Source organism: Trichinella spiralis (genome assembly GCF_000181795.1).
Source record: "Trichinella spiralis strain ISS 195 chromosome Unknown Scfld6, whole genome shotgun sequence".
Classification (NCBI taxonomy): domain Eukaryota; kingdom Metazoa; phylum Nematoda; class Enoplea; order Trichinellida; family Trichinellidae; genus Trichinella; species Trichinella spiralis.
The window spans coordinates 664,446-686,167 of record NW_003526945.1 but is presented as its reverse complement, the minus strand read 5'-3'; the positions used below and the strand labels follow the sequence as shown (position 1 = coordinate 686,167).

The 21,722-nt window shown below is 39.9% G+C and overlaps 1 protein-coding gene across 1 annotated transcript in view; it reads right to left on the bottom strand.

Moving 5' to 3' along the window:
- Positions 1 to 348: 348 nt before the first annotated feature.
- Tsp_10139 (putative Low-density lipoprotein receptor domain class A) overlaps positions 349 to 21,722 on the bottom strand; it is a 28,720-nt gene continuing 7,346 nt past the window's right edge. The window contains exons 8-67 of the mRNA XM_003373251.1: positions 20,572 to 20,703; positions 20,366 to 20,485; positions 20,188 to 20,313; positions 19,773 to 19,857; positions 19,582 to 19,701; positions 19,400 to 19,519; positions 19,181 to 19,318; positions 18,706 to 19,111; positions 18,457 to 18,645; positions 18,094 to 18,305; positions 17,847 to 18,017; positions 17,366 to 17,777; positions 16,997 to 17,250; positions 16,671 to 16,820; positions 16,430 to 16,578; positions 16,058 to 16,343; positions 15,877 to 15,993; positions 15,519 to 15,764; positions 15,097 to 15,396; positions 14,904 to 15,035; positions 14,720 to 14,839; positions 14,507 to 14,632; positions 13,827 to 14,449; positions 13,444 to 13,747; positions 12,895 to 13,375; positions 12,602 to 12,776; positions 12,267 to 12,513; positions 11,961 to 12,182; positions 11,558 to 11,873; positions 11,069 to 11,469; positions 10,792 to 10,973; positions 10,458 to 10,578; positions 9,536 to 10,127; positions 9,001 to 9,453; positions 8,552 to 8,921; positions 8,256 to 8,367; positions 7,777 to 8,046; positions 7,567 to 7,683; positions 7,314 to 7,442; positions 6,991 to 7,119; positions 6,783 to 6,920; positions 6,103 to 6,682; positions 5,801 to 6,024; positions 5,540 to 5,712; positions 5,402 to 5,477; positions 5,214 to 5,330; positions 4,982 to 5,104; positions 4,767 to 4,895; positions 4,444 to 4,692; positions 4,231 to 4,379; positions 4,025 to 4,166; positions 3,692 to 3,853; positions 3,506 to 3,601; positions 3,057 to 3,200; positions 2,838 to 2,975; positions 2,268 to 2,743; positions 1,689 to 2,019; positions 1,033 to 1,378; positions 628 to 968; positions 349 to 494 (exon numbers count right to left, since the gene is read on the bottom strand). Of these exons, the coding sequence (XP_003373299.1) occupies positions 349 to 494; positions 628 to 968; positions 1,033 to 1,378; positions 1,689 to 2,019; positions 2,268 to 2,743; positions 2,838 to 2,975; positions 3,057 to 3,200; positions 3,506 to 3,601; positions 3,692 to 3,853; positions 4,025 to 4,166; positions 4,231 to 4,379; positions 4,444 to 4,692; positions 4,767 to 4,895; positions 4,982 to 5,104; positions 5,214 to 5,330; positions 5,402 to 5,477; positions 5,540 to 5,712; positions 5,801 to 6,024; positions 6,103 to 6,682; positions 6,783 to 6,920; positions 6,991 to 7,119; positions 7,314 to 7,442; positions 7,567 to 7,683; positions 7,777 to 8,046; positions 8,256 to 8,367; positions 8,552 to 8,921; positions 9,001 to 9,453; positions 9,536 to 10,127; positions 10,458 to 10,578; positions 10,792 to 10,973; positions 11,069 to 11,469; positions 11,558 to 11,873; positions 11,961 to 12,182; positions 12,267 to 12,513; positions 12,602 to 12,776; positions 12,895 to 13,375; positions 13,444 to 13,747; positions 13,827 to 14,449; positions 14,507 to 14,632; positions 14,720 to 14,839; positions 14,904 to 15,035; positions 15,097 to 15,396; positions 15,519 to 15,764; positions 15,877 to 15,993; positions 16,058 to 16,343; positions 16,430 to 16,578; positions 16,671 to 16,820; positions 16,997 to 17,250; positions 17,366 to 17,777; positions 17,847 to 18,017; positions 18,094 to 18,305; positions 18,457 to 18,645; positions 18,706 to 19,111; positions 19,181 to 19,318; positions 19,400 to 19,519; positions 19,582 to 19,701; positions 19,773 to 19,857; positions 20,188 to 20,313; positions 20,366 to 20,485; positions 20,572 to 20,703 (13,635 nt within the window). The remainder of the gene's footprint in view (positions 495 to 627; positions 969 to 1,032; positions 1,379 to 1,688; positions 2,020 to 2,267; positions 2,744 to 2,837; positions 2,976 to 3,056; positions 3,201 to 3,505; positions 3,602 to 3,691; positions 3,854 to 4,024; positions 4,167 to 4,230; positions 4,380 to 4,443; positions 4,693 to 4,766; positions 4,896 to 4,981; positions 5,105 to 5,213; positions 5,331 to 5,401; positions 5,478 to 5,539; positions 5,713 to 5,800; positions 6,025 to 6,102; positions 6,683 to 6,782; positions 6,921 to 6,990; positions 7,120 to 7,313; positions 7,443 to 7,566; positions 7,684 to 7,776; positions 8,047 to 8,255; positions 8,368 to 8,551; positions 8,922 to 9,000; positions 9,454 to 9,535; positions 10,128 to 10,457; positions 10,579 to 10,791; positions 10,974 to 11,068; positions 11,470 to 11,557; positions 11,874 to 11,960; positions 12,183 to 12,266; positions 12,514 to 12,601; positions 12,777 to 12,894; positions 13,376 to 13,443; positions 13,748 to 13,826; positions 14,450 to 14,506; positions 14,633 to 14,719; positions 14,840 to 14,903; positions 15,036 to 15,096; positions 15,397 to 15,518; positions 15,765 to 15,876; positions 15,994 to 16,057; positions 16,344 to 16,429; positions 16,579 to 16,670; positions 16,821 to 16,996; positions 17,251 to 17,365; positions 17,778 to 17,846; positions 18,018 to 18,093; positions 18,306 to 18,456; positions 18,646 to 18,705; positions 19,112 to 19,180; positions 19,319 to 19,399; positions 19,520 to 19,581; positions 19,702 to 19,772; positions 19,858 to 20,187; positions 20,314 to 20,365; positions 20,486 to 20,571; positions 20,704 to 21,722) is intronic.

Sequence of the window (21,722 nt, the reverse complement as noted above, 5' to 3'; positions counted from 1 at the left end):
CAGTAGTAGTAGTAGTAGTAGTAGTAGTAGTAGTAGTAGTAGTAGTTGTAGTAGTAATAGTAATAGAGGAGAAAGAAGAAACTCAACATAAATGGTCGATAATGCCACAACAACATGTGAACCAAAAATCAATAGTTGAGCGCAATGGCACTTTGCAAAAACATTATCAAATCAGTGCAAATTAATAATAATAATAATAATAATAATAAAATATACATAGAAATGGGAATTGCAAAGTCTTGGCAATTGGAAAAAAAGAAATAGAAAAAAACTGTGCGTGGAGTGAAAGATTGGTATTGTTGAACGTTGTTTTGCTTGTTGATTTGTTATTTTATAAAATTTACAAATTTAAACATCTGATATTTCTTCAGAAGCAGCTTCACGCACAAGATGTGCTTCATCATGATCCGTGTCCGCTGGTGCTGGATCAAAGCAACGTTTCTGCTGCTTCACTGACAATTTTACATCATCCATCGTCATCATACCAGATGCACCTGAAATTATTATTGTAGAAAATAAAATAATGAAACACGCAAGCATAACAATGACAATAATAATAATAAGAGAAAGAAACAGAGAAGAAAAAAAATTCATCATTATTATATTAAAACATCACACATTACATACCAATGTTAGAAAGAGATGCCTTGGCGGTTGGCAAACTTGTCGGCATGTCCAAAATGGAACTTCTGCTACTCTCGTTGTCGTCACTTGCATCATTATTAACGTCTAGTTGATTCTTTCCATTTTCAGATGCAGTTGCATATAGAGACGATTCAATTGCATAAACAGGATTTTCAAAATGGAACGATTTCGGATCGATCGGCTTCTTTCCAAGCACTGGAACTGGACTGTACTCTGGAATGGTCAGTTCATCACCGGATTTTTTTACAGGCTCATGCATCATTGGATTTTCAAATGAGACAATATTTCCATGATAACTGACTGAACTAGTTGCTTCTTTCTTCCTGAAATAGACAATTCGGTGGAAAAAACTTTTTCTTCAATCATTACTTTACAATTAGCATTTACTTGAAAAACAATATTCGTCGCTTGTAAACAGCATATGCTGTTGCAATGATCAGCAAAGTGAAAGCCAAAAATACAATGCACGAAGCAGCTATTACACCAAAAGCTATACAAATATACAAATCAATCAGTGTGAAGTAAATTAGTCTATCAAGCGCGTGAATAAACTGTTCAAAGAACAATGACAAACCATTTCCTTCATCCGAAATTGGATACTTGGACTCTGCTGCACGAATGTGACAATTTAGCCCATCAAATTCTTCTGGACAAAGACAACTACCATCCAATTTGCACAAGCCTCCATTTTGACAAGCACACGGAGATGGACGTGTAAATGGTGGAATGATTTCTAAAAAAAAATTGGCGCGCATTTGATTAGGATTTTTTGATGCAAAAAGAAAAAAAATAAGAAAGCAATAAATATGCAAACCGGCTTGACAAAGAGAAGCATCCGGTGTCGGTAAATTGTCCATGTCAGGGCATGAACAACGATGCTGATAATTATTAGCCAAAATGCACAAATGTGAACATTGAGCATTGTTGCATGGATTTAATCCTTTAAATAATAAATTGAAAAGAAGAAGAAGAAGAAGAAGAAGAAAAAAAAGAAAAAGAAAGGAAAATTCATTCAATCGAACGACAGATAAAGTTCTGCTTACCTTCAGCAGATATGTTGTACTTGTACAAGTGATAGATTTTCAAAACGGTTATCGGTCGTGTCATGGTGGATAAAATTCGTTTTTGCTGTTTGCCAAATTTATCCACTACATACACGTGCGGTGAATCTTTCGTTGACCAGTAGATCCAATTTTCGAATAAATCAATTGAATATGCATGATGGGCATCGCTTGAAACAACAACTCGATCAGAACCATCCGGAAGAACACTTTCAATGCGACCCAATTTCGGTGATGCCCAAAATATGCGATGTTGCTTTGCATAATCAATCGTCAGTGATCTTGGTGAAAATAGCATTGAATTTACCAACACCTAAAAATAAAACCAGCATTTCTTAATTGTCAAAATATATGCGTGTTTGTGGGTTTCATATGTTATCATTTCGCTTGCATACCGTACGTATGAATAGTTAGTTAGTTAGTTAGTTGGTTAGTTAGGGGAAAAATCATCCATTATTATTCTGCGTAAAATTGATCCTATTCTGAAGATTGAAAAAAAAACAAACACAAAAAAACAGCCAAAAATTTCACAACAAAATAACCCTTTCAAAATGAAATTACCTTGCGAACGCTGCCGTCCAACGATAGAGCTTCGATAACTGGCTTGTCTCCAGTATCGGCTACGTAAAGCTGACCAAGTTCAGGATCCAGTGCAATGGATATAGGAATCTGAAAACCCGTGTTGACGATCGTTTTCCGATAATGTCCATCTTCTCTGGTGACAAAAATGTGACCAGGCAGCATCGACGACGTCGTTTCTTTATTCGACGTAGACCGTTTCATGCGACGTGATGCAGCAGTGACATAGTCTCGAGCGACAACATCATCACCAGCGCTGATGTACAAATTTCCAGTCACCCAGTCGACGGCTAGCGCTAATGGAGTCAGTGAATTCATCGGACCCAGAATACTGTGATCCTCGGCCGTATTAATCAAAAAGTCCACGTCCAAACTAGCGCCATTGTGGGTTTGATTTCCCACTGGAATTGACGACCACCAAATCTGCCCGTTGACATCGTCAATCCAATACATCAATCCTGGACAAAATGAATTCATATTTTTTACATTACGATCAAATTCAATAAATATGTTAACAGGAAAGCGACAAAAAAGCCTGCAGCAAATGCTCACGTTTCACAGGATTGTAGTCGACGTCAATAATCATACCCGCTTCGGCGTCTATGGATTTGCTGTACAAATTGCGCTGACGACTGATCTCAAGCATATTCACTGAATTACTGGTTGCTAGAAATAGATCAGCAGGATCGCCTGGAAGAAAACAAAAAACAATTTTAAAAGATTTAAAGAAGAAAAGCTGTTTTCAATACTGAAACGGAAAAATAAAATCACCTTCTGCACGACAATCTTTGCCAAGCATGTCACCGATGTGTATAGCGCTAGTGTAGTTTTTGGCACACAGACAATCGTATGAGCCTTTTCTGTTGACGCAAATTTGTGAACACGTGTTGTTGAAAGTTGCACACTCGTCAATATCTGAACGATGATGATTGTTCAAAAGAAAAGTGAACGAGAAAATGGAAAATGACCGCCGTTGGCTTACCCTCGCATCGCTTGGGGTCGGATTTGCTGGGTCGAAAGCCGGCATTGCAAGAGCAATAATAACCACCGTGTGGGAGATCAGTACACGTGTGCTCGCAGCCGCCGCGATTTGCCCCGCATCTGTGACCACCGGCTTGAAATAATAATAATAATATGATTATTAATTTTTTTAAATTCAACACTGCACATTTCTAGTGCACTGCACTGCACTGCATTATGTTCTTGTATGAGCAACTTACGACAGCCATCTTCGTCTGAACGGTCACCACAGTCGTCAACGTGATCGCATACTTTTTCCGGTGGAATGCAAATGCCAGCCGTGGCACATTTGAAAGCTGAAAATTTCAATTATAAATTAATTGTATTTTGTTCTGCTTTCTTGCTTTCAAGAAACAGAAATGAACAAAGTGAAAATTTTTTTTTACCATTTTCATCGCATTGGAACGTCGGATTGTGACATTGAATTCCTTCATCGGATACATCGAAATCACCACAATCGTAAGAGCCATCACAGACACGCGTAAATGACAAGCAAATGCGACTGAATTGACATCGAAATTTCAAAGGTGGATCGCATTTGGATTCCACTGGAATAGAAATTAATTTTTAAATAATTTTCTGGTAAAAGAGTGCGATTTAAAATTTCTTTTAAAAAAAACAAATCATGAGAAGCATACGACAAAATTCATTGTTCTCGTCGCTTCCATCGACGCAGTCATTGTCTCCATCGCATACGAATTTCCGAGGAATGCACACACCGTTGGCGCAGGAAAATTCATGAGGAGAACAAGTACGACGCCATTTGTCTGTACAATTCGCTTCATCCGAACCATCGCTACAGTCCGGTCGACGATCGCAGAACAATTTTTCATTCAAGCACGTATGATCAGAACACTTTTTCTGCAGTTGGAAAAGAAAAGCAAAATAAGAGAACAATAATAATGATAAACAATAAATAACATACAGTTCCAAATGGACAAACATGCTTGTCACAGCCAGCTTCATCCGAACCATCCACGCAGTTCATCTCACCGTTGCAAATCAAACTCTTTCGAATGCACTTTCCACTCAAACAACGGAATTCACTTTCCGAACATTGTACAGGTGAGTGCACTGAACAAAACAAAACAAAAAAATTTCGTTCAAAAATACAATTAAAAGTATGCAACTGTTTTACAGCATGATGGATCTTCTTCGTCAGAATTGTCACCGCAGTCGTTTTCAAAATCGCACATCCATCGAGCTGGAATGCACCGACCGCTGGTCAAGCATTGGAAATCACCGAATGCATCGCACGTTGGACATCTTTCCAAATTTTCGTCCGAATTGTCACGACAATCATCCTGCCCGTTGCAAAATGCCCAGTTCGGAATGCAACGATAACTAGATATGCAGTGACTCCAACCACGAGGACAAGCTTGACCAACTGAAAAACAAATAACAAAAATGACCATATTTTCATTATTCTTATAAAATTGTAATAATTGCACAATTATTTACTGCAAACAGAAGCTGGTTCGTCGGAATTATCACCACAATCATCGTCCGCGTCACAGTACCAAGCTTTCGGAATGCACTTGCCGTTGTTGCATTTGAACTGCTCCGGGGTGCAAGTGTTGTTCACATTTTCTGAACAATAATTAATTTTCCTTTGTCGCACATATCAATAATCGACACAATAAACTGAGCAAATATATCAATCACAGCCAACTCACGACATATTTCTGGAGATTCGTCCGAATTGTCACCACAATCATTGTCGCCGTCACATTGATAACGTTTCGGCAAACAATGGCCCGTATTGTTGCACTTGAATTGCCAATGGTCACATGGTGCGTCTGAAAAGATTTGCATTTTGATATATATTTTTTTTCGTTTTTTTCGAACAAAGTTGGTGCATAATAATATTTTACAAATAAAAACAGAAAAAAATAATAATCTTCTTACCACAGTTTCTTTCGTCACTGTTGTCACCACAGTCATCAATGCCATCGCATATTTGGAATGGTCTTGTGCAGTTGTGATTGTCACATTGAAATTCACCGACCAAACAAATGCGTTGTGCTGAAAATGCAAATGCAAAACTCGCCATGCAGAACGAATTAAATGGAATAGAACAAAACAGTAAAACTTACGGCATGATTCAGGCTCATCCGATCCATCTTGACAATCTTTTTCACCGTCACATTTCCACAATAGAGGAATGCAATGCTAGGAGAAGGTGAAATTGATTAATTTGGAACAAAATTCAACTAATTTCACGTTCAGCTTACGTCATCATTGCCACCGCATCGCCACTGATTAGCGGTGCAATTGCTTATGCAAGTTCTGTTGTCGTTGAGCAGTATAAAATACTGCGGGCATTCGCAGCGATAAGAATTGCCGCCTGGGGATATCAAACACAAATGACTGCAACCGCCGTTGTTAGAACCGCAAGGATTTGTCCCTGAAAATAATAATGAAAATTTATCGTTGCCGTTCAATTTTGAAAACCGCCGCAGCAGCAGCAGCAGCAGCAGCAATGGTAGTAGTACAATTCAACTGATCCAGGGGATGGACAATTTGCAAATCGTTGGGCAATTGTACAGTTTGCAAAATGACAACTTCGTCGTCCAGTCGATGCTTGTGAGCTCGAACAATGGATTTGATGTTCCAATCAGACCAGTACAAGTAATCATCAAATTGTGTCAATGAAAATATGTGCGGAGCAAATTTGACAGGAATGTGTTCAATTCTGCTTCCATCCATGTCCATGTACCTGCATGATGAGAAATGAAGAGATGATGGACAAAAATTAATCAATCAGTGTTAAGAAAAAAGAGAAAATTTCATGTACCAAATTTCATTAAAGTGAGCATCACCCCAGAAAATGCGTTCAGTAAAATAGTCAACCGTGATTGCGTTCGGCCAAACAATGTCACGTTCGACCAACTTCACAAAATCTGTCCCGTCCATGCCAATTCTGGCAACGTACGGCGATAAGCTCCATTCGGTGAAAAAGAGATATCCCTTTTTGGGATAGGCGACCAAAGCTCTGGGTTGTGTGAATCGATCGGCCAAAAGAACTTGACTGTAGCGACCGTCCAGTTCACAGACGCGCAATGTACGTTCGAGTCGATTCAAAAAGTACAACTTTCGACCAACCCAATCCAAAGCCAAACCTTCAACTCCGAACACAGTATGACGCATCACCTCTTCCGCATTTTGTACCGCTGTTTCTGGCTCTTGTTGGCTAATTGGCAGACGATAAATTCTCTGTCGTCCAATATCGGCAAAGTAAATTTTCTGTTCCTTGTAATCGTAGTCCAAAGAGGCAATATTTTCAAATCCCATAGCAACCAGACGTACGTTTTGACCGTCCATGCTTATTTTGCGAATATAATAACGATTCGCCAACAACAAGAACGGTTCCACTGCTGAAAGCAGAACAAACAAACAAATCAGTCAGTCAAAAAGAAGAATCAAATTCAAATTCAAATTTAAAAAGTAGTAGTAGTAGTAGATCATTTAACGTACATTCATCTATTCGTTTGCAGCTTTGCGAATCTGCAGCCACTTCGTAATATGTTTCATTGCAAGCGCATTTGAAAGATCCAATTTTATTGATACAGTACTGGCTGCAAGGTGGAAGGTCAATTTCGCATTCATTGATATCTGTAGCAAATATTGCACAAGTTTCATCATCAGTTTCATAATTATTTTTTCAGTAATTTAATTTACTTACCTATGCAAGATTTTTTGTCGCCTTGATCAAGTCGAAAACCTGGCAAACATTGACATTCATAGCCGATCGGCTTGTCAACGCATTTGTGCTCACACAGTGCCTTTGCAGCACTTTTGCATTCATTGATACCTTGAAAAATAAATACAATTAATAAAAGAAAAGAAACACAACACCAGCTATTGTCAATCTACGCGAATATTTGTACAAATAAAAGCCTGTGTGGCGTAGAAAAAAATAAATCAATACAAACGCAACTGCAATATATCTGGACAATGAAAATGCTTTCTCATCAATGAATGGAAAGAAAACTTTATTCTATTTACCGCATAGGGATGATTCATCTGAGCCGTCTTCGCAATCAGCACGACCATTGCAGACTTTTTCTTCCGGAATGCACGTTCCATCATGACACTCGTACTGACCTTTCATGCAACCGGCATCACCCGTGTGAGCTGTAAATAAAAAACCTCAAGCATATACATTCTAATCTAATCTTTGAAACAATAAAATATGGGGAGTGGGATAAAAAATCCAAAAACACACACACACACACACACATACACAAAAGAAACTTACTGCAATTTTCTTCATCATAATTGTCACCGCAATCGTTATGACCATCGCAAACCCACTGCGAAGGAATGCATTTCTTGTTTCTGCACTGGAAGTATGAAGCACTGCACGACGTGTATGCTGCAACAATGTAGAAAATGGAAAACAACAACAAATCAATGCAAATAAATGTTTCCTCCCAAAAGGTGAAAAATACGCCGTCAGATGACTTACTGCAATTCTCCGGCTCATCTGACCCGTCCAAGCAATCGTTATCATGATCGCATACCCAAGAATTGTGAATACAATGGCCGTTGGCGCACCGGAACTCGCCCTTGTTGCAAGGCGCCAGTTGACGATTTCCGCACAAAGCTGGCGATTCATCTTCAGCGTCACGGCAGTTCACTTCGCCGTCGCAGACCCAACTTTTCGGAATGCATTCAAATCGACCCAACGCTCGGTTGGATTCGCATGCAAATTCATCCGCTGAGCAAGTTCGATTTCCTAAACGTACAACACAATAAAGCTACCTTGTTCATTGGATCTTATGCATGGAATTGTTGAAATCGCGTTAATCTAGTGTTATCTGGTTCTGAAAAATGCTTATGCATAATTTGATGACGATTTTTTCAACTGAAGAATCGACTAACAAACACAACGTCGAATCACAATCAAAGAGCGAACAAAAGAAAACTATAACGTGACCAACGTACCGCAAGTGTGGCGTAGATCTTCATCAGAACCGTCAGCGCAGTCGTCGTCGCCATCACATATGAACGCTCTACTGATGCAGCGTCCATTGTCACAACGGAACACGTAGGCACCCTGAAACAAAAATGAACAAAATCATATTCAAAATTTAGCACAGCAACAACAACAACAACGACGACGATGATGCATTTGCAATCGCTCAATAATTCGAATAAACTGAAACTATTCAGAAGCTGACCGGCTATAATAATCAAGTCGAGTTTCATGCTGCAGTCGAATGTGAACAAAAATTACTCACCACACATTTATTATTGGATGGTTCGCAGTTTTGCTTCTCATCCCAACCGTCGCCGCAGTCGTTGTCACCGTCGCATTGCCAAGTTTCTGGTATACAACGACCATTCGGACAACGGACGTGAAGCGCGCCGCATTCCATAGTCATGCAGAACAGAGGCTCTTCGTCCGCATTGTCACCACAGTCGTTGTGACCATCGCAGAGATCCGCCGGCGTTATGCAAATGTTCGTATTTGGACAGCGCCGTTTAGCACCGCGGCAATTGATCGGCAATCCTGGACACGTTGTGTTGCTTTCATCGGCTGCATTGTCTTGACAATCATTTTTTCCATCGCATATCAAAGTATTGTTTATGCAAAGACCTGATGGACATCTGAAGCATGAAAATATTATGAATAATCAATCACCAAACGACAAAATGTCGCTTATTTATTTTTGTCTGTCGATTTTACCTGAACATTCCTTCACCACAGTTGTGAATATCCGCAGTGCCGCAGTTAGTTTCATCCGAAAAATCACCACAGTCGTCTTCACCGTTGCAAACCTGATGCTTGAGAATACAACGACGATTTGCGCAAGTGTAATAGCGATTCTCGTCCGGACAGGTGCGGAACACACAAAACAACGTCTCTTCGTCTGATTCATCACTGCAGTGCGGTGTGCCGTCGCAAGTTAATGTGTACGGTATACATTCACCAGATCCACAGGCAAAATCATTCGGAGGGATGCAAGTTGAATTTTTCAGCACACAACGTTTGCCATCTGTTGCGAGTTTGAAACTGCTGTTGCAAGCGCATTCTACCCTCGTGTGCATCGCCGCGGCATCCGGTGCCAAATGACAACTCTGCTCACAGCCTCCATTCTGCACTGAACACGGATTAGTAAGATTTTTACATCGCTGGTTACTAGAAAAAGAGAAAGAATGATTGAAAAACAGCAATTTTGATAACTGAAAATAATGAAATTTTCCATCGGTGAAAAACTTACGACCAGTCCGCATCTTGGGCAACAACGCGCAAAACTGACGGTGCTCTTGCATTTCTCACCACAGCTTCATACGTGGTTGGCGCGTTTTCGTATATTCTGTATATGCCGTTTGCAGATGAATCGGTAAAGTACAACCAATTTTTGTACAAATCTAAGCCAGTGGCCCGAATATCTTCAAGAATAACACGGCGATTTCGACCATCATAATCAACTCGTTCAATTTTGAGACGGTTCAAATCGGAAAAATACAACGTCTGCTTTTCCGTATCAACTGACATCACCGATACTAGAGAAATTTCCGTATTGACTATCACGCGTCTGTTTGTACCGGCCATGGTAGCTCTTTCAATTCTCGGCTGATAAGCTCCGCCTTTCGCTTTGAAACCTGTATCACTCCAAAATACATAACCCTTGCAAGGATCCAAGCCAAGAGCGGCTAGCCAATCGCCACGCGCCACCACCACAATATGCTGGCCGTCAGTATCTATCGAATACAAACGTCCAGTGCGTCCAGTGGTCCAATAGATCTTCTGCGTCACCCAATCCAACTTCATATCTTCCACTGAGCTAAATTTTTCTTGTGCGTCTGCGTCTAAATCAGCAATTGTCAACAAATTTCTACGCAGAAATAAACAAACGTTTTTCTTTCAGCTACACATCTTGATGGAACACAACATTCACATATATCAGAAAATAGTAAAAAAGAAAAGAAAAGATCTGCCCGTGCCTGGGATTATTGCATACAACTTACGTAAAATTTTATCTGGCCCAACCAGCGTACGCAACGACTGCGGAATGTTTGCTGGGAACCAAACAATTGATCGACTACCAGGATACTCTAAGAAATAATACATACATACATACATACAAACAAACAAATAAATAAACATTTATTTGAAGCACGAACAGAGACCATACATACCAACAAAAGCGTAAATTCGTTTGAAATTAGCATCGACTTCAAACCGTTTCAGACCAAACATTTTTGGATAATCTTTGCGAAGAGGCAATGCATTGGTCATATCTGGCTCTAACTTTGCACTCTGAATCATCAGCGCATTGCTCATGTACAGCAAATAACTTGACGGCTCTTAAAAAGCAGAAAAAAATATATATATAAAAGTAATGTCCATAAATAGTTAGTATTGTAAATTTTTCATCTTAGAAGAAAAGATTAACAACTAAAAACAGATATAAAATGATATGAGATGAGATGAGATGAGATGAGGTGGGGTAATTTTTCAGGCAGCATTAACATCAGGCAAATATGGCAAATGGATTGTAGAAAAGAAAAACTTGCCTATGCAGCTCTTTTTATCTTGGGCTAATTTTCCACGAGCGCAATAGCACGCGTAAGTGTTGTCCTTCGGCAATGGAAAGCAAAGTTGATCACAAGGCTGACGACGTAGATTATCCGTAATTTGACAAGGTGAATGTGCTGTAAACAAACAAACAAACGAGTGAGAAAAGGCGGAGAGAGAGAGAAAACAAAATTATAGCATTAATTTTTTTCATCAAATAAAAAACACCTACACTTCGGTTGTACAGACTCGTCGAATGCAACCAAAGTTCCCAACTCTTCTAGACCCGAGTGGAGAATTTTCGGTGGTCTGTCCGGCCCGTCGCTAGTAATATCAGCGACGAATATGCGTTTCAAATTTCGGTCGGACCAGTACAAATTTCTGCCGACAATTGCAATACCATATGGGTTGGGCAAATTGCGTCGAATTATCTGGCGATCACCACCGCTCGGCTTTACCCGTTGAATCATATCCATACGTGAATCAGCCCAATAAATGTGGTGAGTGTTCATGTCAACTACCAAATCTCGTGGCTCTATGACATTGTGAGAAACTAGCACTTTACGTCCGGAGAAATCTAAATTTGCCTGCTGGATGTTCGGCCTTTGTCCTCGACACACAACGTAAACAAAGCTAAATAATGATTAAGTTTCAAAATTAGCTCATCACAAAACAGAATAGAGCATCTCAAAATTGATGCCAGTTAACGCGCACAACTTACCGTTGCAATGGATCCACAACTATGGAACGCATAAATTCCGTTTTCGATGAAAATAAAATCATGCGATACTGACCATCCAGACGAACTACTTCTACATTTGTCTCTTCAGATGCTATGCTGGTAAAGTAAAGATTGTAATTGATCCAATCAACAGCCAAACTTTGCACAGATAGGCTTCCAACAAGCATGTCAACAACGGGCTTAATCTCGCCACCATTAACTGTCGTTCGGCTGATGCCACGTCGACTGCCAGCGACGTCAGCGAAAAATACGTTACGTGTACGCACTTCTGCGCCAACGCTGATCAACTTTGTTCCTGGAAAATGAAAATTTACCATTTAATTATTAACAACACACCAATTCTCCAAAATGGCATTATTAAAATGAAAAAAAGCATTTTTACCTGATATGGGAGTCATTGCAAAATTTTTATTAGTGTCAAACTGAAGGCCGTAAATTTCACGCGATGTCGTCGCCATCAAGAACGAATCAAAGCCTTTACACTGACCAGTAACTGTATCCATTTGATAACCAATTTGACAAACGCATTTACGAAAGCGGCTTTTCACCGGTATGCACAGATGTTCACAGTCACCATTTTTAGTCTGACAAACATGTTGAACAACTGGAAAAAAAAGAGAACAATAAATCAGTAATAAAAAGAATTTTTAACAATTCAAAATTTCAAACTACTGTCGATCGAACTTACAAGGTCTTGAATGGTATATACGTATTGAAACGATGTCATTTTGATTATCCAGCAACTTTTTAACTTTCATTTGTCCATCGTAATTTCCTTCGGCTGTCAATGGTACATTTCCATAAAAGACGGCTCCGTGAGCCGGGTCGGCAAAGAATAGTTGATTGTCAAAAAATTGCAAACCCAACGGCTGATACAGACCTCCACTGTCGAAAATGGCAACTCTTCCGGCGCCATTGTAATCACATCGCTCTATCTGAACAAGCGGAAAAATTAAGCAATGCAAAAAAAACAACAACAAAAATAGATTATTAAAAATTTTCCAAAAAAAACTTCGCACTAACCACTCCTCTTTCTGACTGTGAAAAATACAACATCTGCGCATCAAGATCGATAGTAAGAAAATCCAGTCGAGCTAAATCAGAGCTGACTATTACAGTCGGATTGCTACCGTCCATTTCAGCCCTGGCCAATTTTCGTGCCACGCTCGGTCCACCTTCGTCCAGCCAAAATAACAATCTGAATGAAATTTTGAATGCAATTTCCATTTTTAACAACTACAAATCATGCGCAGAAATGGATAAAATCAATCGAAAAAACACATTGTGAAAAAAACAAATAAGACAAACAAACATACCCCATCACTGGGTGCAGTGCAATCGAGACAGGGAATACAACTCCTTTTTCGGAATCGTTGTTATTCAGAATTATTGTACGATATTTGTTTCCAAATGTTTGCACCACCTCGATTGTGGATGATTCTTTGTTGCCAATGTACAAATTTCTGCCCAACCAGTCGTAAGCAAGACAATAAGCATCAGCTGGACGTGAATTGGGCAAAAATATTGTATTGTTCGATCCGTCCATCAGCGAACGATACACGAACGCTTTACGAGTCAATCGAGCTACTAATATTTTATCCTTGACAGGAAGTTGCACGTAGTACATGCTGAACGACAGTTCATCAAAGTCCAAATCTCTGACATTTTGCAAGCTGGAAAACGGAATCATTCCACCCAGTTCAATTTGCTGTGCAGACCCGTTTGACATTATTATCTCATGAAGCGAATAACCATGGATGGCATTCTGCTTTACAACCATCAAAAACGGTTTATCCTCTGCAAACAATAACACCACAGCAATAATTACAACAACAACATCATCATCATCATCACCACATACGTACCGACAATGCAATTTCTGTACGTCGAATCCAATTTAAACCCAACTGGACATTGACAACTGAAACCAGGAGCACGAGTTGTCAACAGACAAATATGACTGCATGGTTGTCCACGGCAAGAATTTTCAGCTTGAGGTTGCAAAGCTTCGTGAACGGCCAGTATGTTCAGCACTTTTGAAAAGGTGTGTGAAAATTCTCTTGTATGCAAACCTTTCACTTTGCTATAGGCAAACACTTTTTGCAACCGTCGATCCGACCAATAGACCATCTCTTCAAAAACGGCCAAACTGTGCGGATGTAACAAATACTAAAAAAAAATTGCAATGAATTTTTGCGATTGTTTTGCCGTCGATAAATTTGTCGCTGTTTCAGAAAAACTGCTATACTTTTTCACTGGCTAGAACTTGGTATCGATCTTTGCCGTCATAATTGCAATATTCAATGTAGTCAAGCTTGCTGTCGGAAAAGTACAGTCTTTTCGTGGGCAAATCCAGCGCAAGACCATTTGGCCAGTAAATTTTTACATCTAAAATGACAGTCGGGTCGCTTCCATCCATGCTGGCTCTGGAAATTTTCGGTTTCATGCCCCAGTCAGACCAAAACATCAACCGAATTCCGTCGCGAGGATCCAAAGCCAGACCACGTGGACGGGACATGTTTTTACTAATTAGAACACTTCGATGATGCGGCGGATCCAAATTGGCCACCTCCAAAGTCTGCAACTTTCCATCTACCCAGTACAGATTGCGACCAACCCAGTCAACGGCTAGACCTTCGGTCACGTCCAATCCTGTGTCCAGAAACACAGTCTTGTTCATGCCGTTCAACGTAGCATAGTAGATGGCTTTGCTTTTGAAATCAGACCAATATATCCTCTGTTCGACCGAATCCCAGGCAAGGGCGATCGCATTGTCCACTGCAGCACCGAATGTACTCCAATCTTGCATGTCAGCTAAGCTCCAATAAATTCGATATCGATTTGACACGTACAGACGCATCGGCTCTTTGCCTGAACGCAATTAATTGTACGCACTTCGACCGTGAAATTCATCACATCACCTCTTACCTATAGCTTTGCATGTCTGCTTATCACTTCTCAGCTCGTACTGCTTGTCACAGCTGCAAATGTAGCTACCTTTGGTATTTTCGCACAACTGAGAGCAAGAAGCGTGATCATTGCATTCGTTGACATCTGAAATGATGAACAACACAATAAAGACAACAAAAACGGTGAAGGCAAGAGAAAAAATTCCAACGAAGCCTTGCTTCACAAACCTACCAGCACATATGGAATCATCAATCAACGCTTCTCCGCGAGGACAAATGCAAAAGCTTCCATCTGGTCCAGCATGGCACTGGTAACTGCAGTACCGCTGACCACTGATGCAAGAGTTCAGTGCTATAAGCGAGAGAAATATAAATAAAAATCATAAGAAATTAATGAACGGTCGTTAACGGCTTACTGCAGCCAGGGCCTTCGTCGTCACCGTTAGGACAATCTGCTTTTCCATCACAAACTTTGTCCAACGGCAAGCAGAACGTGTCTTTGCTACGTGGGCACTTCCAAAAACCGTGACTACAGTTAGTGCTCATCACTAAAAATTTGAAAAAAAAATCAAATATATGAAAAAAAAACATATAAACTTGTTCACAGACGTACCGCATCCTGCTGCAGCGGATTCATCAGAGCCGTCGGCACAGTCGTCCACACCATCACAAAGCCATGCATCAAAAATGCAATGACCATTTTTGCATTTGAAATGATTGACCGGGCAAGCATCGTTTTCTGAAAGTTGAAATAAATTGAAAAATTCAAAAAGTGAATCCATTTAACTGACTGATCACGCCAGTCAAACTGGCGGTAAATACTGACCACAGTGTCGGTCTTGCTCATCAGAGCCATCGTCACAGTCTTTCTGCCCATCGCAAAGCCACTGTTTTGGAATACATACGCCGCTGGAGATGCATTTAAATTCGTTAGCAGTGCATTTGGAATCGGTTTCAGAAGCTAAACTGGTAAACAAACAATCAGCAAACAATCGAAAAGTCAGCGAAAAGAATTGAACAAATTCATTTACACATGCAGCCTTCTTCGTCTGAACCATCTTCGCAGTCTTCGTTTCCATCGCAGTGCTTGTTCAGTGCAATACACTGACGAAGATTCAAGCAACGGAACTCTTGCGCTCGGCATGACACTGGCGGACATCGAAGAGGATCCTCATCTGCCCCATCGTAACAGTCGTCATCGCCATCGCAAAGCCAATACACAGGTATGCATCGACCGTTGGTACATCGAAACTGGGGTGCGGAACAAGTGCGATTGCCTGAATTAGAGATTTCCAATCAACGAACATTCAAGCGGTGGAAAAATAATTCGAAAAAAAAGAATAATAAACAATATCGTTTGAAATAAACTATGAAAAATGCAAAACTAACTGCAAAGATCAAAGTCTTCGTCAGAACCATCGCCACAGTCATTGTCCGAATCACAAATCCACTGCTCTGGGATGCAGCGGTGATTTTTGCATTGGAATTTTTTCCCGGAACATGTAGCTAAAATTGTACAAGTGCAAGGATCAGTGAAAGACGAGCAACGAAAAAGTTTCCGGAAATTTACGAATCACTCCGCCTTCACAGTAGCGTGGATCTTCGTCTGAATAGTCACCGCAGTCGTTATCTCCATCACAAGCATACTGTCTTGGAATGCACCTGCGCGTGTTGTTGCACATTATTTGAGACGGTGAGCATGTTTTCTCCACTGAACAAGGTTTTCCGTCTTTAATTTCATCTGAGCCGTCGCGACAGTCATCTTCTCCATCACAGACCCATTCTCGCAAAATGCAAGCACCGTTTGCGCATGCAAAATGTGTCTCATTATTGCCACACGGAAGTTCCAAAGGTTCCTGAATAAAAATAAGCAGATAAAAAAGTAAAATCTTTACAACAACTTTTCCAATGTTTGCATTTGGAAAATCAAAACAAGACGAACGTCTGGATTTCGAGTGCAGTTACGACCGTTCGGTGCCAACATTTCACCCTGAGAACATCCACATTTTTTCATTCCTGGACGAACACTCGTACCTGGCACGTAGAAGCAAAACTTTTCACAACCACCTCCGTTCAGACAAGGATTATCTGCTAAAATTGGGCGAGGGGAAATGTTGAATATTTGCGAAAAAAAAAATTTCAAGAAAAAAAGAGGCAAAAACACAAAACGAGGAACAACTTACGAAAGCTAGGTTCATTTAGCAACGAGCAAGCTTTCAGACCGTACAAGTTTCCCAAACTGGAGAACGACTGCAAAACTGTAGACTGGCCTCCGGTGATTTTGTTCACTTTACGAATCGAAGACGGCTGAGAGTGGATAAAGTACAAATCATCTGAAAATACATTTTTCAACAATATTATATTAATTGGTTTGAAATTGCCAATGCAACAACAAGTTGAACTCCATTTCCACATTATTCAACAGACGCTGATATCTTATATTCAGTGCATAGAGACGGTTGACGACTGATTGATTGACTGAAAAAACTGAATTCCAAAGAGAACTTACTTCCAAGAATTGCCAACGCTTGCGGAATGGGACGAGGTGATATTTCAATAGCGCGTATTTTGCTTCCAAGCATATTGCCACAGTGAATGTGTTTTAGCGCCGAATCAGCCCAGCATAATTCATCACGATCGAAATCGATCACCAAACCACCAGGTCGTCCCAAAGAGATGTTCCGATACACGAGACAAAGACTAGCATCGCTGGTGCATTTTGTAATCTTAGCTGGTCGACGAGCTTCGGCGTAAAATATAAATCTAAAAAATAGGAATAATTGGGAATTTCAAATCACATCTTTTCCTCATTCTCTCTTTCTCTCTCTCTCTCTCTCTCTCTCTCTCTCTCTCTATTCTCTTTGAAAAGGCAACCTACCCTTTGCCAGGATGAACTACGACAGAAGTGGGTGCCCTGAGTTGCCTGACCAGTGTTCGGTGAGTGTTGCGCAGCTCACTGTGAACCACGTCGAGCGTGTTGCGAATATTGTCCACGTAGTAAATCAGTTGTGAAATCCAATCGTATGTAAAAGACACAAGTCCGTCGTTGTGATTGACCAGAACCGTCGTATCCTGGGATCCGTTGGGTCGCATCTTGTAAATAATATTTTCCATAATGTCGGCGTAGAAAATCCACTGACGACGAACATCACAGCCAACGTCGTAAAAAAGACCGCTCAGTCTGGCACCGTTTGGAGTTACGGGCTGAATGGCGTTGTTGAAAACTTCTCTATCCAATACAATACCACGAATCACTTTGTTACTGCTGAACAGCAAAAACTCGGACACGGCTAAGAAAGTAATGAAAAATATTTAAATAGACAAAAAAGTATGCATGCAAAAGTGATGGGTTGATTTACGCTCGCAAGTTCGAACATCATTTGTGGATACTTGGCCAATTTCACAGGCGCAAACGTGTCCCGGAGTATTGGCCGGCCCTTCGGTCAAAATGCACAACGACTGGCAGCCACCGTTGGCCACAGCGCACGGATTGAATATTTGCCTGCTAGTGAAGCATTTTTCATCCTGCGCTAGAAATAAAGAAATGAAAAATTAAAAACTGTTCTCCTTTATCATCATTTTTTTCAAAAAATTCCTTCTTCATACGTCTAGGTTGAACCATGCTGCTGAAAGCGGCAATACCCATTGGAAAAGCGTGGCCATCTTCTTTGCGCCATACCGAGGATGATTTTTCCGTAGCGAATTTGTCAATTTTCATAACATCCAATCTTGTCCAATCAGTCCAATAAATGTATTCGTTAAAAATAGCCAAACCAAATGGATGCGGAGCGCTGAGCATTCCTTGAGTGATTACTCGTCTGTAAAGGATCATGAATGAGCAGGGGGAAAAAGAAATTAAAAACAAAAATAAAACATATATATATATATATACAGTCGATATTGCAGCAAACTTTTCAGGGGTTAATAAATGAAAGGAATAAAGGTCGCTTGACTATCAGTATCACCTACCTGTCTGTACCGTCGTATAGAATTGTTTCGATAAGATCGATTTTCGGGTCGCACCAATATACACGTCTGCTGATCAAATCCAGAGCGACTGAGGTTATTTGATAAGTGTGATTGGAGACTATAACTTGGCGATTGCGGCCATCCATCGCTGCTCGTTCCAACTTCTTCTCGTTGGTAAAAAACATAATCCTGTGGTGAATGAATAAAGACGTGTGGAGTGGAATGAAAAGAAAAAAATCAATCCCTTACCCTCTTGTTGGATCTAAAGCCACGTCAACTGGAAGAGTCAAATCGTCGATTAGCAATACGGTACGACGATCGCCGGCAAAGTTGGACACGTCAATTCGTCTGGAGCCGGATTCGACAATGTAAAGCTTCTTTGTAATCCAGTCGACGGCAATATTGCGCGGTTGGACCAAATGACGCAACGGAAGCTTGCGGTGATTTTTCAGCTCTTCGTCATGATCTAAAGTTGCTTCGAACACTTCGTGCGTTTCACGCTCCACCCAGAACACTTTTCTGGATTCGTAGTCAAAATCGACTCCATAAATGAACTTTCCGCCGACCAGACGTAGCGCTTTCTGATCAGGTGCTTCATACGGATTGACAAGATAAAGTCCCTCTCGTCGAGCTACGAGAAGCCGCATGCTCTGGTCTGGAAAAAATCACGAAGCAAATTCAACAACTACGTACACTTGGGGATCATACGCTGCTAGCTGCTTACAGTCACGTGATCGGCAATAGCCTCGGCCAGATTTGAGCACCAATTCGAAACAATCAGAGTAACATTCGCAATGATAGCCTGGCTCTGCGTTGAAGCACTTCTGATCGCAGTAACCGTATTCTTTGCATTCGTCCACATCTGAAAAAGTTGAATTTGCAAATTTCTACTTCAACTGCAACAGGCAAAAAATACAAAACAAAGCACACACAGCCACGATACCTTCACAATTTCGACGATTCTGCTGATTGACTCGATACCCGCTAGGACAATCACAAACTCCACCATCTGGTGAAGCACGGCAAACGAAGCTGCACGACAAAGCCGAACACAACGATCTAGCTTAAACGAAGAAAAAACAATCAAGTACAATAGAAAGTTACTGTAGATATGTGAGTGCTCACAGCAATTCTTTTCATCCGCTCCATTTGCACAGTCATTATGCGAATCGCACAAGTTGGACAGGGGAATGCAATGACCCGTTCCTGGACAATTCCACTGATCCCTGGGACACTGATAAGCACCTGAAGGTGAATTTTACTAGTGAAAATGCTACTCTTCTGCTCTGTTAAGTGGAAATTTTCCACAAATTTACCACAATCTTCTTCATCAGAATTATCTCCACAATCGTCATAATAGTCACAGCGGAATTTTACAGGCTGACATCGTTTGTTTTTGCACTGAAAATAGCCAGGGCCACACTGAGGAAACACTGAAAAACAAGAATAAAATTAAAATACCTATACATCATGAAACAAATAAAGCAACAAAATAAAAATAATAATCACAAAATTTTTAGTTTGTATTAAATTGAAACAACTACACTACTGGTAACACTAAATTATTGAATAAAACTGAAATATGATGATATGCTAATAGGATGGATAAGAGGTGAAAAAATATATTTACATACAGATTTAAATTTGCAAATTATTTTTGCGTTGAACTGTGTTGATTTAGTAGAATTGAAATTGAAATTGAATTGAATTGAATTGAAAAATCAAACATACCGCAAGTGTCTGGTTCATCAGAACCATCACGGCAATCTTTCGATCCGTCGCATTCCCAACTTGCTTGAATGCACTGACTTCCGTCCTTGCACCGGAATTGATATTGAAAACAAGACAACATTTCTCCTGTAAAAATAACAAAGGATAGAAATTGAAATGGAAATTTTGAAATTTCTACCACAGGATCGTTCGTCTGACTGATCACGACAATCGTATATGCCATCGCAAACTTTGCTTTTTGGAAAACACTGCAGCCCGTTGGCACAGTAAAAATCTTCAGCATTGCAAACAGTTTTTGCTGAAAAAGTTTTGCATTATTTTGGAGAAGATAATTTTTAAGAAATAAAAAGAATGAAAGAAAATTGAAGAAAAACCACAATATACCGCAGTGTTTTTCATCTGAACCGTCGTAGCAGTCAGTAACATTGTCACATTTGTGATACAGTGGAATGCATGAAGTTTCATTCCATCTATAATTGTCGCATTGAAATTGATCCGCCTTGCATCCAGGATGTGCTGAAAACAACAAATATATGAATTAATTAATATATGAAAAAAAAATTTTTTTAATATCTAAAACTCGCCTGAACAAATACTCAACAATGCTAAATAGATTTCAAAAAGGTGCAACTGCTGTTGCTTCATTTGTTTGAAGTTTGAAAAAAAAATATCTCATATATACTGAAATATCAGAAAAAAATTGTTCTTCTTTGATATTAGCATAATAATTTTTTATGCTTATATTAAAATGGAATGATGATGAGTTTTCCGTGTTGATTTTGTTGCATGTTTGTTCAAAATGGCAAATTGTTTCAAGCAAACTTCGAATGAATAATAATAGATACAGTGTAAAATGTGAAAATAGAATTCTTGTTTTTTTTGTTATTTCAACTAATTTCAATGAAATGTATATACATATATATATATATATATATATATATATATATATATATATATATATATATATATATATATGCGGAATGGATCGCAGCAATAATACTGCGATGCGGGTAAATTTCTTACAACACAGTATGACAGTAAAAATGCTGTCTCTAGGATGAAATGGGCCAGTGACGTTACATCGCCCAACGGCAAAATCCTCCACATGACAACAGCGAAGAAGAAAATTGGCTCTGCTTACGTCACAAGCAGTTCAGGTCAACTGAAATTGTGGTCCCGGAAGAAAAGCAGTTTACCATGTTTAACATTGTTCCGCCCATTTTCACCAAAACCACCCACCCATTCAAGCTTCATCGCATTCCGAGTGAGGATTTTTTCAATCAAGCCAACATTAAAAATCCAAACTGAATTTGAATCTCAACTGCAATGAATACTGTCAATAAGAACAGATTGCTTGTTCTGTGTTTTCTGCCATTCATCCAAGCAATCTCACAAGCAGAAACAACAAACAATAATAATAATAATAATAATAATAATAATAATAATTGCAATCACATGCAACCAACGAACCGTTTCATAACATGACATTTGCCACTCCACTCATCAGTCAATCACCTTTTACAAAGACGACAATA